Source organism: Mastigoproctus giganteus, chromosome 1 (genome assembly GCF_048544385.1).
Source record: "Mastigoproctus giganteus isolate SK-2022 chromosome 1, ASM4854438v1, whole genome shotgun sequence".
NCBI classification, from domain to species: Eukaryota; Metazoa; Arthropoda; class Arachnida; order Uropygi; family Thelyphonidae; genus Mastigoproctus; species Mastigoproctus giganteus.
The window spans coordinates 250,081,093-250,106,326 of NC_143575.1; the positions used below are offsets into that span (position 1 = coordinate 250,081,093).

General features: G+C 39.2%; 1 protein-coding gene across 3 annotated transcripts in view; it reads left to right on the forward strand.

Moving 5' to 3' along the window:
* LOC150091747 (cyclin-dependent kinase 14-like) overlaps nucleotides 1-25,234 on the forward strand; it is a 205,235-nt gene that overhangs the window by 90,380 nt on the left and 89,621 nt on the right. For all 3 annotated transcript variants that reach the window (XM_090385502.1, XM_090385511.1, XM_090385519.1), the window contains exon 6: nucleotides 19,659-19,750. In XM_090385502.1, coding sequence (XP_090241628.1) covers nucleotides 19,659-19,750 — 92 coding nt within the window. The remainder of the gene's footprint in view (nucleotides 1-19,658; nucleotides 19,751-25,234) is intronic.

Below are 25,234 nucleotides of genomic sequence, written 5' to 3' on the forward strand. Positions count from 1 at the left end.
AAATCTTTCCGCTGGAATTTTTCGACTAGACGTTGTTTGTTCAGTCAATCTGCATCGCTGTACTTGCTGCATACATAATGCACTGCATTTTTTAAATTTTAATTAGCAAATTTACCATTACATTTCTTAACTTAACAATTCCAAATTAAACCCTCATAGTTGTAATCAAATCATTATTTATTTACTTATTTTATTTTACTTATTTTATTAATTATTTATTAATTATTTATTTATCATCGATGTACTTATTTTATTTATTATTATTTATATATTTATTTACTTTTTGTATGCCGTTCTTACGTGCAACAGGCATGGGGGGAAGCATATTTACGTAACTGAGAACTGTTATTAAATTTACATTCAATTATTCATCATTAACTTTAACAGCGTGAACTTCTTTATAAAACGAACTTTATGCAGTATGTACAGTGTGTGTGATCTGCCGCTTTCATTATGTCATGAGGTGTGCAAATTCTCAGAGTAATCATTCGTTACTCAGTAAATTTACGAGGAAAATTTTATATTTCAATAACCGCGTATGACTATAGTCAGTGTCTCGTAAGTTATCGGGAAGAAATATAAGCGACTTTGCTAGATAGATTTCGGTCAAAAATGAGAAGGAATATTTGGTTCCATGGCGAAATAAGAGGTTGCAAGAACAAAATTTTGTTAGAAAGAGAGAGAGGAGAAAAGGCAAAAAACAGAGAGAAAGAAAAAAAATTGAGATAGAAATGAGAAAAATAAAAAAGGAGTGACAAAAATAAAAAAGGCGAGTGACAAAAAGAGAGAGAAAAGGAGAAAAATAAAGAAAGAGACAGAGAGACAATGAGAGAGAGAGAGAGAGAATGACAGACAGAGAGCGGGGGAAGAGGAAAGAAAGATAGAAAGAGAGGGATACAAAGAGAGAAGAAAAGAAAATAATAAGAAGGAAAACAAAGACAAAGAAACAGAGATAGAAAGAAGAGGAGAAAAAGAAAGTGTACAGAAAGAAAAAGAAAGAGGCAGAGGAAAAGAGATAATGAGAGGAAAAAGAGAAACAGAAAGGAAGAGAGAGAAAGATGGAGTAACAGAAAGAAAGAGAAGGAGGCAAAGAGAGTAAAAAAGAAAGACAGACAAAGAAACAGAGTAGAGGAGAGGAGAAAAAGAGGGGGGGGGGAATAAAAAACAAAGCCAGAGAAAAAGAAAGAAACAGAGAAAAAGAAAATAGAGAAATAACGAGAGGAAAAAATGAAGGCGAGAGAGAGAAAGAGGGTCAAATAAATGGAGAGAGAGAGAGAGAAAAGACAGACATAAGAGAGGAAGGAGAGAGAAAAAGAGACAGATAAAGGAAAAGAGAGATGAGCAGACACACAGAGAAAGAAATATAGGCAGATAGGGGAAGAAGGGAAAAAGATAAACAGAAAGAGGAGAGAGGGGGGGGATGAAAGTACAGAAAATGATTAAACTAGATATGGGTATTGCATCACATTTACAATAAAGATATATATAAAAGCCATTAATTTCTTAACTTTTCTGTTATATACTTTCCAACAGAATAACAATCCATCTCAGAACCTTATTCTAAAAGAAAAAAAAAAAAAAAAAAGTCCACCGTTTGTTTGAAAGGGAAAAAAATCAGTGTCCTCTGGCAGTGTAAGGAATCTTTTCTGCGTTCCTACGACTGTGAACATTAGCAGCTACAACAGGAAGGTATTTAGCTTCTCTGCATTCCTAGCTATCAAAAAAAGCTCTGCATCGTCAATCTGTTTCTCCTGCTTGCGTTGTAGATGGGTGTTCGCTGTCCCGACACCAAAGGGCGGGGAAGTCTCCCGAGTATTCCACCCGGGGGGTTTTCTCGGTTGACCTCATCAGGAAGGTTGCTGCACTTCTTTTAACAAGCAATGAACGCTGATAGAACAGCTCACGGGGAAAAGTCTCCGATTATCAACAAAAAAGACTCGATCTACTCTTTTTAATCTTGACTATAAGCAGAGTTTTCTGATAAGTCAAGAGAGATGTACGATAGGTGCATCTCCAATGATGAAACAGCTCTGTAGTAGACTAACACGCACAACGATCACTTCACTTGAAGCGTATTTTTCAGAGTAATAATTTCACTATTCGTTTTTATTTAATGTTGTTCAAAGCTCAAAAATAAACAAATTCCAATTTGTTTTTTTTTTTTTTTTTGATTTTCAATTCTTTAAGTTCTTTGAGCAAATCCACTTTTTATTAGCCGGTCTATCAATCCTAAAATCTGGCTTTCGCATTGCTTTATTTTAGAATAAATAAGGACGGAATCCACGACATTTCTCCCCAGTACCGTGACGTCGTATATGAGAAATTCGATATCGTGCAAGCTGTGGCCTTCCGCCGGTTTCTTCCCACTTACAAACAAAGCGAAACTTATAATACAGGCATTTGTTTTGCAGAATATCTTTATATCTGTAGAAGAAAAAATGTATGTATTTTTGCATAAGTTTCACCCTAACAAGAGGGCGCCACTTCCGTTCGACTTACAAATATAATATATTTCTTCCTAGTGAATGCAATTATTATCGGCGTGGAGTTCTTTTTAATTAGAACTTCCTTCAGAGGGCGCTGCAGCTCCCCACTTTATCCATCGGATTACGCCGTACTTTGTTTCTTTTCCAAGTCACCTTTTCTACGACTATTGAATTGCTAATGGCCTGACGACGCGAGGTTACCTCCCCTCCTCCCACCCGCATGCTAAAAATGACAAAAGTCTGGAGGCGCTTTAAGCGTGTGTAACAACACGTCGTGACCCTTCGTCTTTTGACAGACGACCTAAGGAATTACAGAATCTTGTTTAATTAAGAATGGAGGGTTTGTAAGATTTTCTGAGTTTTAGCATGCGGGCTGAGGTGGATGGAAACGAAGCTAACAGCTGAGATAATCTTGAATCGTAACTGGAAAAATGTTCTTAATCAACCCTTCTTCAGTTGCTCTAATTGCAATTTTAATCCCTACAAATAAACATCAATGTTGAAGAACAATTTGGATAACGGGGTAGGTTATCTAACTTATTACTTAGGAATAGAGCAATAACCCCCTACAAATTGGTGACTACGAAAGAAAGGCGCAACAAAGATGTTAAAATCGCATGACGTGATTTCCTCAGAAAATCAAAAATGACTATCTGATTCTTACCTGTGTACAGCATTAAGAATGGAAGTGCTTATGGATGACAGTGGAAAGCAATTTAAATTTCGTACTTAAAAAACGTTTTCGTACTTCAGATTTACGTATTTTTGTTGAGTGTTTTTCTCAAAACAGAGAAAGAAGTTGATGTGTGCAACGTAAGATTAAGTGACTTGTTGCGTCAAATAGATTGATCTCTGTTTGTGTATTCCATGTCCCAATCCAGCCGTCAGAGAGCGTGTTCCTTTCTCGGTTATCTGTCATAAGCAGAAATACAGATTCACAGAAAGTATTATAAACTTCTGATCGAGCAGTAGGCTTTACCAACATGTACTGAATATGATTTGGATGCTGGTGGCGTTCTCGTCTTGCGCGTGAGCGGACTCAGATGCAGAAAGGAAGAAAATGAAAAAACAGTTCCTTAAATAACGTTTGTGACCCATCCCCGCTGGTTCTTTTTTTGGCTCTTGGCTCTCAGAATATTTAAGTGACCACGAAGACCTGTTCTTTCTAATTTTAATTCAATTATAAGAAATTACGATTCTGAATTCATCTTGAGAAGTTAAGTTTGAAAATATTTTAAATATTTTAAATATTTAAAAACACCTCAGTAGAACTTGACTTCGAAATTGGATTATGATATTTTAAAATCAAACCAACTTCAATTTTAAGTGAAATTAAGAAGTTTTTTTTAAAAATTGAATCGAATTCAGATTTTAAATTAAGATCTTTTTAAAACCAAATCATATTTCAAATCAAATCATATTTTAAATTAAACCAGATTAAATTTTAATTCAATTTTAAATTAATCAAATGAATTTAAAATGAAAGAACTTTTTCTTATGACAATAAAGAATGATTTATTTAATTCTTCAGCTACGTTCGTATCTGGATATGCGATATTATTGCCGTATGAGGTAAATGTCTAATTGACAAGCCGCGCTATATCAGTTCATACAAATTGTATGAGATGTCTCCCATTTTCACATACATTTTGTATACGGTAATTTTAACATATACATGAAAGCTGCAGAACTGGCGCATGTGCAATTTCTATATTTAATGAACTGTTTTCCAGAACAGAACGGAATTCGGCCATGTTTGTTTTTTGATTCAGTCTCGGCATGCAGTTCGTTCCCAGCCCACCAGCAATTGAATCTGGATAAGATTCACTGCTTAATCCAGAAATCTTAGTACAAAAAATTATTATATATTTTCAATAAGATCTCACTAATTCGGACCCCTTCGTTATTTTTTGTGTGTATGTATTTTATTTATGCAGAACGAAGATTTTTTTTCTTTGGTGATACAATTCCGAACTTCTTGCAGAATAGTTTTTACAATCACCAATCACTTTTACAAAGTTAGTGATTGTAAAACCATTGATTTGAATCTTTTTTCGATTTCTAATTTCTTCAAAAGTTTATTGTTTAAAAATTGAATTAATTCATGTTCTTTTTGATTTGAACTCCTTGAATCCAATTTTGTTTTGAATATGAATTTCCTGATTATGTTTTTTTTGTTTTAACCAGAGTGTTGTATTTGCAAATGTAAAAAAGTTCATGTCGCCCGACTTCTGATGCATAATGTAAATGTAGAGCCCTACATATAGATACACGTACATCAAGATGGATGTTATCAGCTATCAACATGTGGGTAGCAATCATTACAATGTGCAATTTATGTCGTGAAATATTCAGTAAAGATTAAAATGAGCACGAGAAAAATATTCGGATAGCTTTCTTGCAATCCGAATTACTGGAAGTGCGTAGCAGACTTTCCTTCCACTGGCTCGAAAGTTAGTACTTCACAATCTTTTCGCTCGAGTGCACGTCAGTACACGCAAACACAAACTTTGCTACTTCTGAACTTTCTGAGTTTCACGAAATATATTACAATGAATATAGATGGCGCTACCAGTTTTTTTTTTCTTCTTCCTTTCAAAGATGAAAAATGATCCGTATTAAGATGAAGTTCACGATAAAGTCCACATGATTAGTAATCTCGCTCACGTCCTCTGAACATGTCGATGGTAAAATTAATCATTTAGTGTGCAGAGCCAAGAACGACAATAGACTGCCTATGGAAACCACCCCATCCCATCTAACCAATTAGGCAGCATTTTAACAAAGACGTTCCCCTCTGTTTCCAACCGAAATTATTGTGACGTCTCAATGGAAGCATTTTATATAAAAAAAAGAGAAAAAGGGGAGGAAGACCGCTCTATTTCTTTAATAAAGTTGAAATTCATTGCAGTCAAACAATTTGGCTTTTGTACCGATCACAAATGCTTATCGTTCCTACTTCTTTCTTCATTCATTCAAGTATTAGTCATTATTTGTGATCGCATAATAGCCGAAGAAATCTGGAAATTCTCTTTTGTGTTCCAGTCTGTTCTGATTATATTAGCGATATTGATTTCTCTCACTATATTAACGATGAACGCTTCGCAAATATTAATCGAATAAAATATTGTAAAAATTTTCTAAAGCTAGCAGATATCTGTCAAATAAGACTCCGAAGTCTTCTGAAAGACAAAAATTAAAAACCGATTACAGTTACTAATTAATATAATTCCAAATTGAATATAGTTTACAGTTAACAGTCACGACATAATTAAATATCTGTGGAGTATTTTCCCGAAGTTAATTTCTCTGAGTGGAAATAAAAACAGCTCTTTCCAACGTCAAATCTAACATTCGCTTGTGTATTCTTTGAAGAAAGATTCGCACTAACAGACAAAGAAAGAATCAAAAGTCAATTCACGTAGCTTAAGCGAGTTTAAATGAAACACAAGAGTATGCGTGCTTCTAATTTTTTTAGCGCCTGCTTCCATTCTTTTCGTATTGAGAGTGGATAGGAAAAAAGACTGGTTAAACTTCTTTTTTATATTAAAAAAACTTTCGCAAAAAAGTTCAATATACTTAAAACACCTTTAAGAAGACGGAGTTACTTTAAAATGTTGTTAGTAAAGCGTGCAATAACTTCTATGCCGCATACTGCCTTAGGCTTTGTACTCCAATAGACAGCTTTTATATTTGAGAAAAGAAATGACTTCGCGTCCTTTTTTTTGTTAGCTCATGGGGAGAGTAAGAGAGGGAGGGAAAAAGGTCTGTCAACAGAGAGAAGTTACTTCTTGTTAGAGTTAAGTATCTCCGGTGAACACCGGTCTTAATCTTGATTAATTAACCGCACTTTTGTGCGATGGTTAAGGATGTTGTAGTCGGTGAAGTCTGTCTGATGAAGCTAATGCTTTCAAACTTTATAATAAAAATAAATAATGGATTCTGATATAGATAGGATGATTTAAAAATATATGAAAAAAGAGATGTAATCTAGAATCCAAAATGAGAAAGACAAGTTACAAACGTGTGCCCGAAAGCGCTTTATTTCAGAATTATTACGAATGAAAGCGAATTACAGCATTCATGCGAAGTGTCTTGATCCGAGATGAAGAAAATGGAGGTGCAAATGTCCAGAATGGTCGAATATCAGTTCGAACTTCAGAAGGATAAGCAGACGCAACGAAGAGTGTGATCATGCGAAGACTAGGGTTTTTCGATGAGTGTTGTTTGGTTTCTCAGCAAGGACTTCATTTTCCAATGTTCAATACAAAGATATGTACTTAACTGTATGATTCCGCTGAAGGAATTTCAACTTCATGGTTGTTTTGTTGGCGATCACCAGCTAACTGACCATCAAAACGTTGAAGACGAAATTCTTGACACAATACAAAGAAGTCCATGGAAAAATACCTCGCAAACTGGTGATGCCCGACAGCTCCCCGCAGACCCATTTGACGAATTCTTCTGCGACAGCAATTGTGCTCTTTTCATCTGCAGAAAGTGCAATCATTGATTCTAGTAGAATACCTCCAACAACAGTTCTGTCAGTGGTTTCTTCCTCGTCTCGTCCAGGTTTTGTAAATTGGATAGTTTACTGACGAATTGAGCTCTGCTGGGGATGGAATAATTAATTCGGATAACTTGCACGAATGACTGGAAGAAAATCTACATGGTGTAACAGCAAGGAAGCCCATCGAGAGCAATTTTATATTAAAATCTTGTACGGTATTCTTGGCCAATTAATTGGACCACAATTTGCCGTGATTACGTTAAAATGCTCCTCCGAAAACTATATGTGACATGAGGTTCATGCACTGTCCCATTCATTTCACTCTACAAGCCAGACGGATAATAGTAGTGGCAAATGATGCAAGAAAACAAGCTTATATATCATCATCAAAAAAAAAAAAAAAAAAAAAAAAACGCCTCACACTTCACCCATCCATACGCTCCAAGAATTTGTCTAGTTCTTCCTTGAATTTATTCATTACACAATAACAGATGGCAGCCTGTTCTAACAATAAACCGCCACCGGCTCGCTGAAGGCAAACTTCCGCACATCTATCCTGCAACCATCTTTCCTCAACTTTATGCCCCTGATGTGTGCAGTCCCAGCAAAAGGATGAATGCCATTAACATTTAGCTTACTCAATCCATCAATACATTCAAGGCCTTCACACCCCAATCAGATCTCCTCACAGGTGCCTAGTCTCCAGATGCTGCAATTTGCAGAACTAAAGTCTTTCTAGGTAAGAGTACCCTTTTGTTCCCCTTCACCAATCTGGTTGCTCTCTCTGCACCCATTCCAGAAGCTCTACATCCTTCCTAAAGTGAGGCCTCCAGACCTGTACACAGTACTGAAGATGGGGCCTAACCATGGCCTTGTACAAGAAGATAAAAGGTAAAGTGCAGCCATTATCAACCCACTGCAGGATGGAAGCCTCCTCAACAATTCATGCTGAGGGAAAATGGACCATAATCTGCCACGCTGGTCCAGTGCGGGTTGGCAGATCGATCGTATTCGGCAGTCAGGGGCTTGAACCCCGGTCTACTCAAAGAGCGTGTGCTACTGCACTCCCGCTCCTGAACAAGAAGATAACCACCTCCTTATTCCTACTAGCAAATTTTCTGTATATCATTGATAAAACCCTATGAACTTTCCTTGCAGCATGTTTGCACTGCTCAGAGAATTTCATATCTGACTACACAATTACCCCTAGATCTTTTTTCATTTTCCACTAACTTGAGTGTAGAAATACACAATTGATAAGTTACTCTGGGGTTAGTGCTGTCCATATGCAGTACCTTGCATTTGTCAGTGTTAAACTTCAGAAGGATAAGCAGACGCAACAGAGAGTGTCATCATGCAAAGACTTCATCCATACTTGCCATGACCATCCTAATTTCCTCTACTATATTGCCACTGTAGATAAGTATTGGATGTTTCTGTACAATCCAGAGATGAAGCGTCAGAGCATGCAGAGGACTTCAAAATCATCATTACGGCTCAAAACGTTTTATTTACAGAAGTCTAGGATCAAGAAGATGCTGATCATGTTTTTCGACAAAGAGGATACGATTGCAAGGAATTTGTACCCGAAGGGGAAAGAGTCAATGCTATGTTCTACGTACAGGTGCTTCAAAGACTATTGAAGCGCATTTCTCGGGTGAGACCGCAATTTCGAGAGAAAGGCAGCTGGTTTTTGTTGCACGATAATGACCCACCCATTCCGCACTTGTGAAGAAGAAATTTCTGACGAAACACAGTACTGTACAGGTCAACCATCCACCCTACTGTCCTTATCTAGCACCAGCGAACTTCTTCCTCTTTCCCAAGGTGAAAAAATGCCCTCAAAGGAACGAGATTTCAGGATGTTGAGGACATAAATAAAAACGCGGGACGCCTTCCCTGACTCTTTTCAGAAACCGTTATAATGATGTTATCAGTGCATACACTCAGGTGGTGATTACTTTGAATAAAAATAAACCATTTTTGCGCTCCTTTACTTAGGATTCTTTTTATTTCACCAGTCCGGGAACTTTATTGCTACATCTCATATTTTTAAATATTCTGTATGTACAAAACATATTTGGATCTCTATCTGCTTTTTACTTTTAAGTAAAAAAATATAAATAATTAAATGTTTATTCTTAACTCTTACTGGATTTTGACCCTGTTAGGAACATTTAGAAATATGATAAAATACTAATAGTTAATCCTACACCATTACCTCTGTTACGTTTCTTAAGGGCATGTCTGTTTACATTCATATTTTAATCCGTATAAGAAATTATAATTACGATTTATGTATATTCTAAGATTACAAAGGAGTATTTACAGACGTCAGATGTGGAAAGATTGATAGTGTAGTTGTGTTTATGTCACAAAATTGAGAGCATTATAAAGGAGGTAATTTTCTGTATTTTCTACAAATAAAAGCCCTTAAGTTGTCAAGGGAGTATTGATAAATGAGACTTTATAACAGAGTTTCCTTTCCTTTTCTTTTCGAAAAACTTCCAGATCTCGTGACCTCTTATATTTATTCGGAAGGTACTTATGAAATATATAAGAGGTGACAAGCTAGGGATGCCCGCTCGCTCTACCGTGCAGAACTCCTTTATTAATAAGGTGTAATGGTAGCGCTAGTGCGCTGTTGGTTTAGGAACATTAATACCCCAGACATCCAACTTTGTTAAGGCGCACAGATGTAATAATGACTTGCAAATTTACTTTCCGACAAGCCATTCTCCGACGACAATAGGTTCGTTGACCTGAAATCATTATGACCGCGTCCCCTCCCTCCTCATAAGCGACATCGCGATCCCTAATCAACATTCTGCTGAATGCCATTACACTCCAGTCTCCAAAATTAGGAAAAATTATTATTATTAATATTTTGAATTAGATAATTATTACTATTTTAAATTAGATAATGAATGCTATTTTAAAAATAATCGCATCGATAATTTTTTAAATAGTAATCCGATTATCCGAATTAGTTCGAATAATAACCGACGTCCAACTATATAACCTGGCCAGAATAAAGGTTATCCCGAAACAAAATTTAAAGCAACAGAACATCGTTGGCAATAAAGTTAAAACTTAATAATTTTAACCGCTAAACTCCAAGCAACATAAAGTCTTGTAATTCAATCATCTGTTGCGAGTTTGGTGGGAATGAATGTGTTGTCAAGGGGAAGAATCATTGCAGGTCGTTCAGTATAGCAGATGTGGGATACCAATCACAGCACACCGGTTGAAAAACATTGCTCTAGATAGTTCGGTGTTCTCAAAGAGCTATCGTTCGGTGCTTGGGGAACGTTTCATTTCCCCCAAAACTCCAACCTTCCTTTTGATGGTGACAGTTCCTCTATCATTCTACAATCAGCGAGATGTAGTGCACGTTTTATGGGACTCACCCATTACCTAAATGCGGCTTGTGGATAGGTTTTCAGCACATTTCGCAACTTAGAAAAGATGGATGCCGAGAAACTTTAAAATACTCCTTCGTAGCTCATCGTCAAGTAGCGACCACATTCACGAGACGTTAAACCATCAGGTGCGCTGTAAACAAGAGCAGTTTCGGCAGGGAGCACTGATGGAGGAACCGTGTTTCCACCGCAAGTGGTCGTTATTTTCGGCGTCAAGTAGCAGAAGGGGGGAAGGCGAAGATGATAATGGCCAGCAGCGACACCTACAAGTGACAAGTGGTTACATTTAGAATTAGATAAAGATTAAGTCTGCCTCTGCACCACACCATAACTCTGATAGGATTTTGTTCAAATCCACATAAAAAGCTTGATCTTAGCTTGGTTAGAAGTTTAAAAACGATGATTATTTAAAAATGCATTTTTACTGTTAAATTCATCTCTGTGATGTTTCTCTTCGTAAAATGAACAAGACTACTTGTTATAACAAACTATCCAACTATCAATAGTTTTTTCCTTAAACCAATAGTATCGATAACTATTCTTAGTACCACGAATATATTCTGTTCTCGATGTATTCGTCATGACAAGACCGGCTATTATCTGATCAATTTGCCACTAACGTAGCCTATCATGAAAACTTCGTTTCCAGACTCTTTTATACTTAACCCAACAGTGACGGTGCCCACAACCACAAAAAAAAAAAAAAAAAAAAAAAAAAAGATGGTGACATGAGGCTCGATAAGCCACCAATTTCTCTTTTATTTCTAAAAAATGCCTTTTTTTTATTCGCTTGCAGTATATAAACACTTGACCGTTTCCTATTGAATTGCAGTACTTATTAAAATCATTTTTTTTATTTTAATTAAAAAATTCAAAATTTTAAAAATATACCTTTTACACTCAATTTAAACATACTTGTAACTTTTATTATTTGAAGATAATAAAGCACTCAAACCTACTTTGGTTTAATTATGTTTATTTCCGATTTGGAAATATGTACATATGGAGTCAAACGTTTCGTGGTATTTTCTTATCACTTCTTCAGTGACAGCTGTCTTTGCAGTATCACCGTCATAAAAAAAATTACTTAAGATTACAAAAGAAATATGTTCTTGTGATCTAAGTAAACATAATTAATTAAATTATAATTATGTTTAATATAAACATAATTAAACAACAACAGTTGTGTGGTGACGTCATGGCAAACACATCATGAACAGAGTATAGCTCTCGATACCAGTCTTAATTGTCAGTCTCGTGTTTATCTTCTGTGCCTTTTATCCTTCTGAAGACCCTAGTTGCTTCTAAAGATTATTCTCTCAAACTAATTATCTATATTTTTCCTATTTTAATTGAAAAGGCTACTATCTGCTTCGAGACGATTTAAAACTATTTATGCTAGTTCCTCAACATTATATACCTGCATACACAGTGCGGCAAAAGTGTAAGAACTCTGCTCTCACATTATTCTGAATGTCATAAACACAATTAATCGGCGTCCTTTCAATCTCGATTGCAACTTGAAAAACAGAAAAAAATCTGGTGGAACCAAGTCAGGAGAGTAAGGCAGTTGACTGAGCACTGCAATGTGCTTTTGAGCCACAAATGTCTGCACGTTGATCCCTGTGTGAGAAGGCGAATTGTCAAACAAAAGCCACCAAACAGAGTGTACCAAATCTGGTTTTTTGATCTTGGTGAGCTTTTTCACCATTCTGCACTGTCTTTTGGTCTCAGGATCATTCTGGAAGCATCAACTATCATCCGCAGCAATAATGCTGTTTAGGAAAGCAGGTTCACTAATAGCCCTTTGAAGAAAATCTTTGCAATCGTCCGGTTGTCTCAGATTTTCCTCATCATGCAAACAATGAGAGAAAAGTTGGCGCAAATTTTTCTTTTTCCCTGTCTGTGGTAATTATGGACCTTATCGATTTCCTTATTCATATTTAACTCACTTACTAGCATTCTCAGTGTTAACTGGCAGTCACTTGATAATAAATTGCGCACTCTGTCCACCAATTCGAGGCTGCAGGTAGTGTTCGGTCGTCAACTTCGGGGATCGTCTGCTACATCCCATCTGCTCTCCTTAAAACGTTTAAACCATTGAAACATTTGTGCTTGGGACAGAGCCTCATCCCCATAAGCTGTTAGTAACATTTAGTGTGTTTCAGTGCGTCTCTTCTCCACCTTTACACAAAACTTGATGTTGATTCGTTGTTCCATTCTTTTGTTTCTGATGGTGATGCCAAACACACTACACAAAGAACGTTCGTACAAAAAAGCAATTTAAGGCCAACTGGTTTGGGTTGGCGGGACTGGCAAGGTTACACTGCTATGTTTCTCTAGCGCCCTCTCCTGAAGACATACTCGCGTTCGATATATATATATATTTTTTTTTTTTTAATTCAGTCTCATTACTTTTCGCCGCAAAGCAGCTACCACTACCAGCCATAAATACTTCCTTGTCATTTCAGTGGATTTTGCCGGGGCGTTTGACTCCCTCTGGTGGCCAAGCGTCATCGGCAGACTCCTGAAAGCAAAACTACCAGCTAATTTGTACAATTGTATAAAATCCTATCTCGCAAACAGAACAGTAACCGTCAGTGCTTCGTACTGCTCAGTCACACGACCAGTTTATAGAGGATGCCCACAAGGCTCAGTACTTGGCCCACTTCTCTGGAACGTGGTGCTCGACAGCTTTCTAAACCTCGACCTTGGTGATGTGAGGTCACAGGCCTACGCGGATGACCTGATCCTGATACTGGCGGCAGATTCAAGAGCTCAACTAGAGATCTTTGCAAACCATGCTATAAATATCCTACAAGACTGGGCCACATAAAACCACTTAAAGATATCCCCAACAAAATCCTGCTCCATCCTACTTAAAGGTTCTCTCAATATCAGAAGGCCTCCCCAGATAAAGATTCAGGAAACAACAATTAAGCTTTCCACCGAACTTAAATATCTTGGTATTCTGCTGGATAAAAATCTGTCATTCACACCGCATCTTACTTACCTCCGAAGCAAAATCAAAAAATACTCCGCACTAATAGCTAGAGTCACTCGTCGCGACTGGGGGCTTAAGAAGAGGACCCTAGCCCTCTTCTATAAGGCAGTCTTCTTACCAGCAATAACATACGCATCAGGAGTCTAGTTCCACAAGGCGGTAACAGCAGTAAACAAAAGGAAGCTAGAGACCATTCAACGTTCAGTCCTACTGACAATCTCGAGAGCCTGCTGTACTGTAAGCACCCACGCCCTCCAGGTCCTCTTGGGCGCTCTCCCCCTGGACCTGGAGATCGTCCGCTGTGGTTTGCTTTATCAACTGTCCAAAGGCAGAGCAATCACCTGCATAGAATACACAACTGATCCGACGAACGATCGTAAACTCGAGAAAAAACGCCTTCTCACCCACCGACAGCAGGCCTGGCAAACCCGCTGGACGACTTCGACAAAAGGGGAAGTCATCCGAAGATTCATACCGGATAATCAACTAGTGTTTCCCAAAAGCCCAAACTGGTTTTCACCGGGACTGCTGACATCTTACCTACTCACGGGACACGGCACAATAAGAGCAAAACTCTCCAGTTTCGGTTTGAGTGACACCCCTCTCTGCCACTGTGGACAGCCAGAGACGTGGGAGCACCTCATGCACCACTGCCAACTATACGAAGACCTCCGCTGCCTCTTAATAACCAGAACACGTTTCTCGCCAATAAACCAAGCAAGAACAATATCTCCTGGAGAGCGAGGACAATTATAAAGCCTTAACGCAGTTTGTGCAGGATCTTTTTACTAGAAGAAGAACATACCCACAACACAACCTTAGCAGGAATTTTCCTACAAACCAACACTCATCATCCAGAATACAGATCCTTAGATGTGTCAACCAAACAAAAACCTAACAGTTACAATCTGAAGAACAACTAATCGTTAACTTAACCTGGATCTGACCACTGGCTTAAACTGGAGCCATTACCTGGACTTGACCACTCACACGGAAGGGACAACATGTCTTAGGAATGGCATACGAAGACCCGACAAAGACATTGTGCAGTTTGCTGCCGAAACATCATTAGGCGATCTGAACCGGGTACCCTCACTCGGTTCACTTTCCATCCCTTCCCTTGGCAGGGGGATGGTTACTCTGTACCCTCCCCCCCTGCCATCCCCTATCTTCACCTGGTGAGGCATGGGCCTGCCCCACCGACTTTTGGAGTTATCTTCACTATCGACCCCATATTTCTGTCTTTCACCCCCAGTCTTCAGTCTCCCTTCCCTCTCTAGCTATCCTGTGACTAGCGTTTGACCCTTGTCAAAACTACACAAGCCTCACACTAACAAAAAAAATAAAATAAAAATAAATAAATAAATAAAATTTAACTCTACCCCGCATAACGTATATCTCTTTCGGCCTGACCCATTTTCTAGCGTTTCTCCCCCCTCCCCACTTTTTTTTTTTTTTTTTTTTTTTTAGGTCCTAGCCACTGAAACACTCAGGAAATTAGGTTGCAGGACCTGCCAGAGTAAATAGTAAATCTCTAAAATGCTGTTGTACCTGGTCCGCCTCCACGAGGTATAGTGTGGGCAACGGTGGGTCTCATTTGAGACCCAACGGCTAAAAGACCAGATGAACAACGGTACAAAACATTACACACCACAATATCCACACACTTTTAAACCTCTGGCCTCTACAGTGTTCTGTATCACATCACAATGTATACTACGCGGAGATGGGGGAAAACCCCTGGTGCCATTAGACCCTAAACACACTATACACTATACTTTTTGCCGCACTGTGTATATTTATGATTTTCATAATCTTGTTTGCTGTTTTTTTTAACAAAAATATAATAATAAAGCATCCTTCCCTATAATGACGCTCTAACTAGGGCCTAGGTTTAAAACGATACGCCTTCCGATCGTCTGATTACGACAATAGTGTCCACCGCTTATTGAAGAACCAACTTGATGGATTACGAGAGTTGGCGAAGTGCATCTAACTCGGAAAGAAGAATCAGTGGCTCATAAAGCCGGCCCTTTTAACTATTTCTATCAAGGCGGTAATTGTTAGCCTCTTTGTGACACTCCCTCGCCCAAAAAAGAAGTTGGACTTGTTATCACAGGAAACAGAAACGAAGTGAAACCGAACAGCGGGAATATGCTGATTTTTATGGACTACATGAACAAAACAGTCCGGAACAAGCAAACATTACCATTGATAGGATTCATTGATTTCAGCCGGAACTAAAAGAAGGTTAAACACATTATGGTTGCATTGACAACTAGAATAGAAGAGGAAGAATGGGGTATTTATATGTTAAACAATTAAGAGAATTCAGACTGTCTAGCGTTATCTCCAGAATTTTTCATCTTGAAGTCTTTGGCCTTATCTTTAGTTGCAATGTTTTTTTTTTTTTTTTTAACAGATTTAAGATAACCTAGTAGATAAACAAACCCATAGGGCATTTTCACACCAAAAAAAGTCTCAATTACGTAAAGCGAAAAACACTCTTCTTTGAGCTAAAATTATCGTCGAACAACGTAAAAGAAGATATATCTTTGAATCTAACTGAAATAAAAATCAATGTGTTATATCTTAAGTGTGTATGTGGTGGTGGGGGTGTCTTTTACTTATCATTCGCGAAGTTAAAGTGTTTAAAAGGATTGAAACTAATGGCCATATTAAAATGGTTAAAAGAGCTGCTATCAGTATTTCTGCATCGTAAATTGTTATCTAGAAAATCGTTTATTTTAAGAAAAAAACCCTTCAAGGCACAGTAAGGGAAATGATGAAAATGCTAGAACTACTTTATCACTGTTCTGCAAGCGAATTTGCCCGACGGTTACGCGATATCGAAATAACGTCACGACTAATCTAAAATGAAATAAATCGCAGAACAAGGCATTTATATCTTTATGCGTTCTGCTGTCCGCTTGAAGTGGTAATTTATCTGCAGTTTACAAGACGAATTAATACGCAGTCTTAAAATAACCAAAAAAGAATGGTTATCTTTGTTTTAAAATAATACTTTGTGTTTAGTGTTGTCACTCGCTGCTAGGACAGTGGACAAAGTTCAAACCCAAACTTTTTCTTCCACATAGTGCTGAAGAATAGTAGCCTTAGCCACTGTCCTAGCCGCCATTCCTACCACAATAGCTACTGTCCTCCCACCCCATATGGAAGAAAACAGTTTATGTTCAATTTTAACGCTGAACACACCACGTACGTTCAAGCTGAACGTATGTGGAAAAATCCCCGGATAATGTGTACTCTTCGATCTACATGGTGAATCAGTGAATTTGCCGGTCCGAATGCTTGTTTAGAAAAATGTGCTTAGCCTTACCTCTCTTGGCTAGCACAGTGGCTAAGGCTACAATTATCCAGCACCATGTGCAAGAAAAAGTTTGGGTCCAATTTCCAGTCGGTAAATTGGAGTACCCGGAAATTTTTTTTTCTAAACTGAATGTATGTGGAAAAATCCCCAGACGATATGGACTCTTCAATCCACATGGTGAATTAGAGAATTGCTTCCCCCTCACCAAGTGAATCGGTACGTTCGGTAATGGGCTATAACGCAATAATGAGATTTTCAGGTGCTGTTTGAAAACACTCGGCGTATTAATTAATGCTTATCTTCTTTAGCACATACGACACTTCAGAAACGACTGAAGTGGCCAGCAAATCAGCGTCAGCAAGCGGACAAGAGGAAAGTGAATGTCCATTCTCCTCTATCGGCTTCGTTTTTATTGCGTTCACTCAAGAGGAACCAATTTGGTGAGGCTATTTACCATTGGAAGCTTACCTAGTTGAGTGTAGCCTCGGGCCTAAGGCCAAGTCAATGTTCGAGTCACTCCGAGAACGATAGCAAATTCCTTTCCCCCACCCCAACCGGTCCCCCAATTTTTTTCTGTAAGACTTTCTTGACATTTACGACCTTCCAGCATTGGCCAACCTGGTTGCAAAGTTCATTTGTCAAGCAGCACAGTTCCGACGACATACGAACCATTTCTTCGCAAGAGATCACGAAGAAAAAAAAACGCACCAGTGTCTCTCTATCTCGCTTTCTCTCTCTCTCTCTCTCTCTCTCTCTCGGGAGGCTTATGGTCGCTATGGTAACGGAAGGTATCACGTGACGCTGTCATTTTTAGAGACAACTCTTTCGGTGAGAGCGCAAGAAGTTACGTAGCATGCGGGAATACAGGGACACCCAACCAGCCGAATGGAAAACCTGACCGAAGATCGGAGAAAATAATAATCCATGATGCAAGAGAAAGCCAAATTTACTTTAGTAGATAAACGCTGCTTTCTTCATTATTACCTGTTACTGCAGTGGAACTAACCTTCTTCTTCTCGGCTTCCCCCTTACCCTTACAAAATACTATTTGTAACACAAACGCGTGTCGTCTTTACATCCAAGCAAATTACCTTCGTCTTCGATTCACTTCAGGTTTCATCCTTTCCCGCGTAAATACATGTGGTTTGAATGCGGATGAGGCACCTCCGAGCGTGCGCTGAATAGGGAAATCGTTAAGCTTTATAACATCATTACAGGATTGCTAACTGTAGTATCATTATCTCTCTTAAGCTTTCCTTCCCATATTTATAAAACCAACTTTGTTTCGTGATTTTTTTTTTTTTTCCATTTTAGAAATAATTTTGGATTTTCTTAAAAAAAAAAAAAAAAGTCAATTTTATGTTGATTGCTCATGCACGCAGGGTCTGGTCTTTTCATGCCACCAGAGAATTCAACATATTTTGTCTATTTTCTATTAAAGCAATTACTGCGCAAGCTCAAAACTGAATCATTAGAAAACTTCATTAAAATATACCAAAAAAATGACTTATTTTTCAGTTTCGTTTTGTTTTTATTTTGAGTCTATTTTGTGTTGATTTCATATTTGTGTTTCTTTTTTTTGTTTTTGAGTCAAGCTTGTGTTGATTTCATTTTTGAGTACCGTTTGTTTTAGCTTTTATTTTGAGACAATTTTGTGCTGATTTCATTTTTGTGTTTCGTTTTGTTTTTGAGTCAAGTTGCGTTGATTTCATTTTTCAATTTCGTCTTGTTTTCGTTTTGATTCAATTTTGTATCGATTTCGGGCAAGCACGTGCGATACTTTCTTATCTGTTGGTGAGACAAGAAAATTCAACAAATGTGTCTACTTCCTATTGAAGAAAGGATTGCGATAGTTAAAAGTTTTATTTAGAAAACTTCACCAAAATAAATCAAAAGGCGAAATTTACCACTTAAAAAAAAGAAAGAAAAACGAAACAGGAAAAAAGGAATCCATACCTCCACTGAGCTATATTAAGCTGTGCATGACATCACCAAAAAGAATCCAAGGACCAGAGGTGTTAAGATCAAAGACTGATAGGGTCATTAAGGTGGTGAAAGCAAGCTTTACAGTTTCGTTGTGTTCGGAGTTTTGTGTTATTGCCTCAGACGAGATTACGGCCGTCTTTCATACGTTTCCCTGATTTTCTTCTTCACCCTGGAGTGCAATAACGGGATATTTTAGTATCTGTATCTCTGGTGATACCTCCTCTACGCCTGCTTGGGCACAGGATAGCCATTTCAGATGTCTGTGGAAGTAGCGAGAAAAATAAGACTTAGGTAAAGGATACACACGCACGCCTGCGCGCTCGCACGATAAAAATGCGAGGCTCAGGTAGTTTTTAAGGAATCAAAATGAAATAGCTTTTAAAGAACGATTTTTATTCCTTTTTTTATTCAAGCACAGAAAATATCTTAAACAGTTTCAGCAGATGTATAGCTTTTCGTTCGTCTAGTGTTAGAGGAAAACTGTACGCCCACTAAGAGGAAATTGTTATTAACAAGAATTAGACTTATATAAAGGGGGAATTGGCTGCAGTGTAGTAGCTAGAAATTTTATTTCGTTTACCGACTTAAAAAAACAAACGTCAAGAAAGTGGCCTCGGGGATATTAGTGAATGCCTGAGCGAAGAAGATATAAAAAGGGACATAAATATTTTTACAACATCGAATTCAATAACAAAAGTGACTGAGATGTCTTAAAATAATCACATATGGCCCAAATAGCAGCCATTTCTGATTTAGGCATTTCATTCATTCATTTGTTGTATGGTCTAATGTTAGTTATAATGTCATTTGTATATTATTATTAGTTATATTCAAGTAATAGATGTATCCCAGACAGTCCACCCATGGACAGTTGAAACGCCATCTTAACTACTTCGTGCCTTTTAAATTTCTTCTTTAGGGCAGTCTGGGATTCGGGAGGTCGGAGTCTTATATCAAGTTGGAGCAATTAGGAGAAGGCTCATATGCTACCGTATACAAGGGATTTAGTGAGTAAGTATAAGATTTTAACAATGATTCCGTTAATTATAGCATTAGTTAATCAAAAGCAGGATATATTTAAATTATTAAAAGTCTCAAGTGATTTATCTAAATAAGTTGCGTACTTTAAAGGCTTTTAGAGGTACTTGAAGTTGCGTACTTTAATTCTAGTCCCTTTAAATTTATTCTCTTTCCAATATTAATGAGCATGTTTTAATGTACCAATGTGGCGACTTTAATTTCTTTTTTTCTTTTTTTTTATTCATCAGTTAAATGCAATATATTTGCACGAGGCAATACATATTTGTGAGATCGGCGATTTTTTTAAAAATTTTATGATCCCACGATCTTAATTACCTACTAACCATTTTCGTGATATTAATGTCAAAGCTGAAGTTTTGTGCAATGTAACTCCTAAATAAGTTGCTTGTGTTACCTGTCTGATAGAATTCCCAAAAACTCGGGTTTTCCGTCCACCCTACAGCAAACCGACTGAAGGACCATGCAACTAGACATTACATACTGATGCCTCATAGACCTAGTGGCTTCACAACTTTTGAGGGTAGCATATTATATAATCACCGCCCACTGCACACTGGGTGGAAATGGCCTGGATCTGAACCCCGTAAATGACGCTAGGAATTTTTAGGGACTTTTTTTTTTAAGTTGCACGGCTTTTCTCTTGGAAACTCGGATTTTAGATGCAACAAAGAGGCAAATCGACTACGAACACACAATTTAAAAACACGATATACTGAAGCCTCATAACCTTAGTTGCTTTGGTGCCTAATACACATACATACCACTTCACATAGGCAAGTAAGAGCAGAGTAGTTTGGTAACAATTAAAATATCTCATGAACAAGTAAGAAAAATAAAGTTATTTTTTCGCAGATGACGAACAATGAGGTAAGGTGTTCTTATCAGGTTCAAGTTATTGACGAATCAGTGAATCAGACCACTCGTTCTGTATTCTGCAAATCCATCGATAACCTAGCAAAGGTTAACGAGATTAAACATCAGAAGTATGGAGTTGGTCAAATCGTTCTCCTTGAGTAAAGACAACGAATCAATGATTCCTTTGCAAGTACCTTCCTAATCATTGAATGACAGCGAGATTAATTTCAGTGTTTTTCTTTTACTGTTGTCACATTGATTCATAAGAGATTTATTTACTTTCTCAATACCGGCGTGACAGCGAACACGACACGCTCATATTTCAAACAAGCTAATCCTACACAAAGGTGGATTACGTGGAATTTAATTCTCCGATCACCCCTAGGAAGGCAATAAACCCGAGGACCTGAAAGGGGGATTACGAGAGCTTACAGACCCTCTGCTACCGACTCCTGTTTGATTTATCGTCGGTCACTGTACAGTGGATTGCTAACATTTCCGCGGACAGTATAAAACGTCATTACAACCGAGGAACACGCTTAGCCCTCAGAACACACTTCGAGTGTTTGCTAGCTTTGTTGAAAACAGTTGCCACTAAGTTTGGTGGCGTCCTTCGCATCGTAAGGTGGAAGAAAGAGAGCAGTCGGGGGGGAGGGGAAGAATGGTCGTGAATGGGGTATTCACACGAGTAAAGGCTAGGAGATATCGCTCCTGTCGTGTGGCAGATGTTGGGAAAATTAAACGAAGTGCTTGTCTCAGGTGCATTTTCGACGCGTTGTTAGACTAGTACCAGAAGGTAAACAACAAATCAAATTTTATTAATAACTAAAACGAACGAATAAAAATCGGGATCACTGGTCGCCATTAAAATTTTAATAAAAAATCTGCATGCAAAACTGTGACGTATATGGATGTAAACGATTAGTACGTCGAGCTGATAGCGCAGTAGATTGCTCAATAACATGTCTGTTACTGCCCTGACGTTGAAATCTGGAGTGTTTTTTCAATAACGTCTCTTACTGCTTTGACGTAGAAGTCTTCAGGGTCCATAACATGTGTGTAAACGTTAGCGGGCAAATAAAACGGTGAACGAATAACAACCGCCTAACAATGTGTAATGCCTTTAATACAGGTAAGACAATGTTACGTACACCAGATGGGCTTTGAAATGGGTTGGACAAGTAGGCTTGTCAGAAGCAGAATGATCAATACGACAAACCGCCATTCGTATGGGCTGTGCAGCCAAAACGGTTGTACGTTCTGAAATTGGTGTACGATGGAACCCATACACGGCCCAAGGCCTCTGGTAGGATCAGAAGAACGTCAGAGAGGAGTCCAAGGATCTGCCGATTAGCGACAGAAAACAGATCTATCGCAACCCAGTTTGCCAATAAACGTAGGGTTATTCCCGTGTTCGGAACACAATTAACAGATGATTGCGAGAAGTGGGCCGCATTCTCGCCGTCATTTCCATTGTCGTCAGCATCTGCAGTGATGTAAGCTTCTTGGGAACAAGAATGGTGTTTCTGTTTAGGATTCAGTGACAATCATACGCACCTTTGGAGACATGCCAGGGCACAGAAGTAATCCAGGACGCTTCAGGGGGTGGCATAAGTAAAGCGTAAAGTGTATTTAGTGTCAAGCGGTACTTGAGGTCCCCCCCCCCACCCCATCTCTGCGTTGCTTTTATTGTGGGTGTGCCAGTTCACTGGAAAGGCCAGAGATTTTAAAGTGAATGGATATTGTATACGTGTAGTTGTTGTTGTTATTTTGGTTTTTAGGAGCATTAGCAACTAAGGCTATATTGCTCCGGGATATGCGGTGGTCATTCCTTGACCTTTCCGCATCCTCCGTATTTGGTGGTGACGGGCTCGAACCCCGGTCTAATCAAGAAGCGTGTGCTACGCACTGCTGCTCCTTCCCACCTGGCTACGGAGGCGCCGTACGTGTAGTGTTATGCACCGTTGTTCTTTTGGCCATTTAGCCGCTGGACCCCTGCTGAGGCCCAACATTGCCTACTTTCGCCCGTGGAGGCAGACCAGGAACCCAGTAGTTTTAGATTTACTCTGGCAGGTCCTGCTACCTAATTTCCTGAGATTTCAGTGGCTAGAACATATATAAAAAAAAAAAGAAAATGTTGAACTTTCGCGTAGGGGTGATAGCGCTAGGATTGGGAAGGCCGAAAACATTGGCGAACAGTAATTTGGACGTGTAAGGCATTGTGTACAGATATAGTGGGTAGGAGACTAAGCCTGGGGGAGAGACAGAAATATGGAGTCAATGGGGAAGGCGACCCCAATAGGTGTCAGTGGAGCATGCCCATGCCCCACCAGAGCGAAAAATGGGGATGGCGAGGAGGGAGGAGACAAGACGACAGTCACCTCCCCCCCGGTCTGCGCGGTAGCACAGTGGTATCATCACCGTCCTCCCCACACCGGGTGGAAAAGGCCCCGGTTCGAAACCCGTCGATGACGCGAGGAACTTTAATGGGATTTTTTCACTCCGTAGCTGAGTTAGTTGGTCTCAGGCGTAGATAGCAAGGTTTCCCCCCTTAGAAACTAGGGCTTTTCGTCCAGCAAACAGACAAATCGACCATAGAACACACGCAATTAACAGACATAAGACACAGCACGGCAGAATTTAATTATTCGGGTGGCCTAAATATAATAGTTTTTTTTTTTTTTTTTTTTTTTTTTTAGTCACCTCCCCCCCCCTGCCAGGGAAGGGAAGGGAAGTGAAAAGCAAACCAGACAAGAGCGCCCAGCTCGGGTCGCCAATTGGCGCACTGACAGCAAATCTGCTGTTCAAGGTCGGGAAAAGACACGGGTCCAACGAGGCGGCCAGAACCAATGCCACCATGTCATTCATGGGCCATGTGCCCGTCCAGGTAAGTTTAGGTCAGACGTTCATAGGCTAGATGCCCGACCAGGGTAGAGTGTCTCGTAGTTGACTTTTGCATCCCGGAGGGGTCTGGTCCATTTATCCTGTTCCCATCATCAGGTAGGGTGGTCCAGAACCTTTTCCATTCAGTGGGCCCATCATTTCTGTGGTGCGGGTCCTATTCAGGTAGGTTGGTTGGGTCAGACAATTTGGGTTTCAGTGCTGGTGTATTTGCTCATAGTCTGGTTGTTGTCGAAGTTTCATGTCTGCTACAAGGCATACTATGCCCTTAGTTCCTGATCGCACAACGGGTTCTTCTTCTGGCAAAGAGTTCCTGTGCGAATCTAGTGAGGTTCTTATATTCTTCGAGTGTGTCCAAGAGATGATGCTCCTGGCCCTGCGGCATTTTTTTTCATTTATTAACACACAACTGTATATACATTCTGAAGATACATATTAAACAATTTATACACAAGATTTATATACATACTCTTATATATGCTGTAGCCCTTGTGTACATATGCATGTGTGTGTCCTGGTATGAAGGGTAACTCTTAGATATAAGCCCATTTCCACCTATTACTCCTGTGATAGCTCAGAACCTCTGCAAAACAGGCCTGAAAAAAAGTGTAGTGTCAGGCCATTTCGCCAACAGGGACTATCCAACACCAGGATCAACCATTCTCTGTGTGTGCTATAATGCACAAATCCCGTACCCAATGGAAAAAATGCTATATCGGTAGGTGCCAACAATCCCGCCCCCAAGGCTGCCCAGAATTGGAGGCCAGCGAAAAAAAATCCAACTAGCAACAATGTACACTTGTTGAAACAAAAGCAACATTATACAATTATTTTACATGTAAATAACAAATAGTGCCGTGACTCGTCAATAAGTAAGTGGCAATACAGGCCTGAGTAAAACCATGCAGGTAGTGGCATACCGGGCGAACATCCCGAATCATGGTACAGGGGATCCATTAGTAACGGTAGCTGTTCACTCCTGGTCGTTACTGACGCCAAGACAATATGTTGAAACCGTTCTAAGACCACTGCTTCTGCCCGTTCTATGCTCGATACCGCAAACACAGGACAGGACAGGACATACCCCCATCCACATACAGCTCTACAACCCGACAGTAATTTTTTTTTTTTTTTTTTTTTCTGGTAGTTGTTGGCGCATCAGCTTCTGTGGCCATAATGCACCTCCCAAGGTTTTTTTTTGCAGTACTTTGATCCAAGCCCGAGGCGGCATTCGAACCCGCGACCTTTAGGTTGCCAGGCAGGCACTTTACCCACCCGGCTAGCCCGGTCGGCAACCCGACAGTATCTAGGGGACATGGACATGCTTCCTTAGCCTGCTTTTACCAGATCTGTTGCCCACTGAACTCCTTTGGAATATGATGCAACGTTGTCAACTCCCCGAGCCCACAGAGGGATCACTTAGGAGTCGCAGAGACGAAGACTCAATACACGATATCACTGCTGACCATTTCACAGGCAAGTGCAAGAAGCACAACTCAATATTCACCAACATGGCATTCGCTATCTTTTCTCCTCCCCATCGCGACGTTTGGCTGTTCAAGGAGCCCATATTTCATATCGATGTGTACCGCATTTTCGTAAGTAAATGCGGTTGAATTAATGCACAAACTTAATTTCTTTTCCACACTGATATCTGTCACTCAATCTATTTTAAGCTCGAAGCAAGTAGTCCTTTAT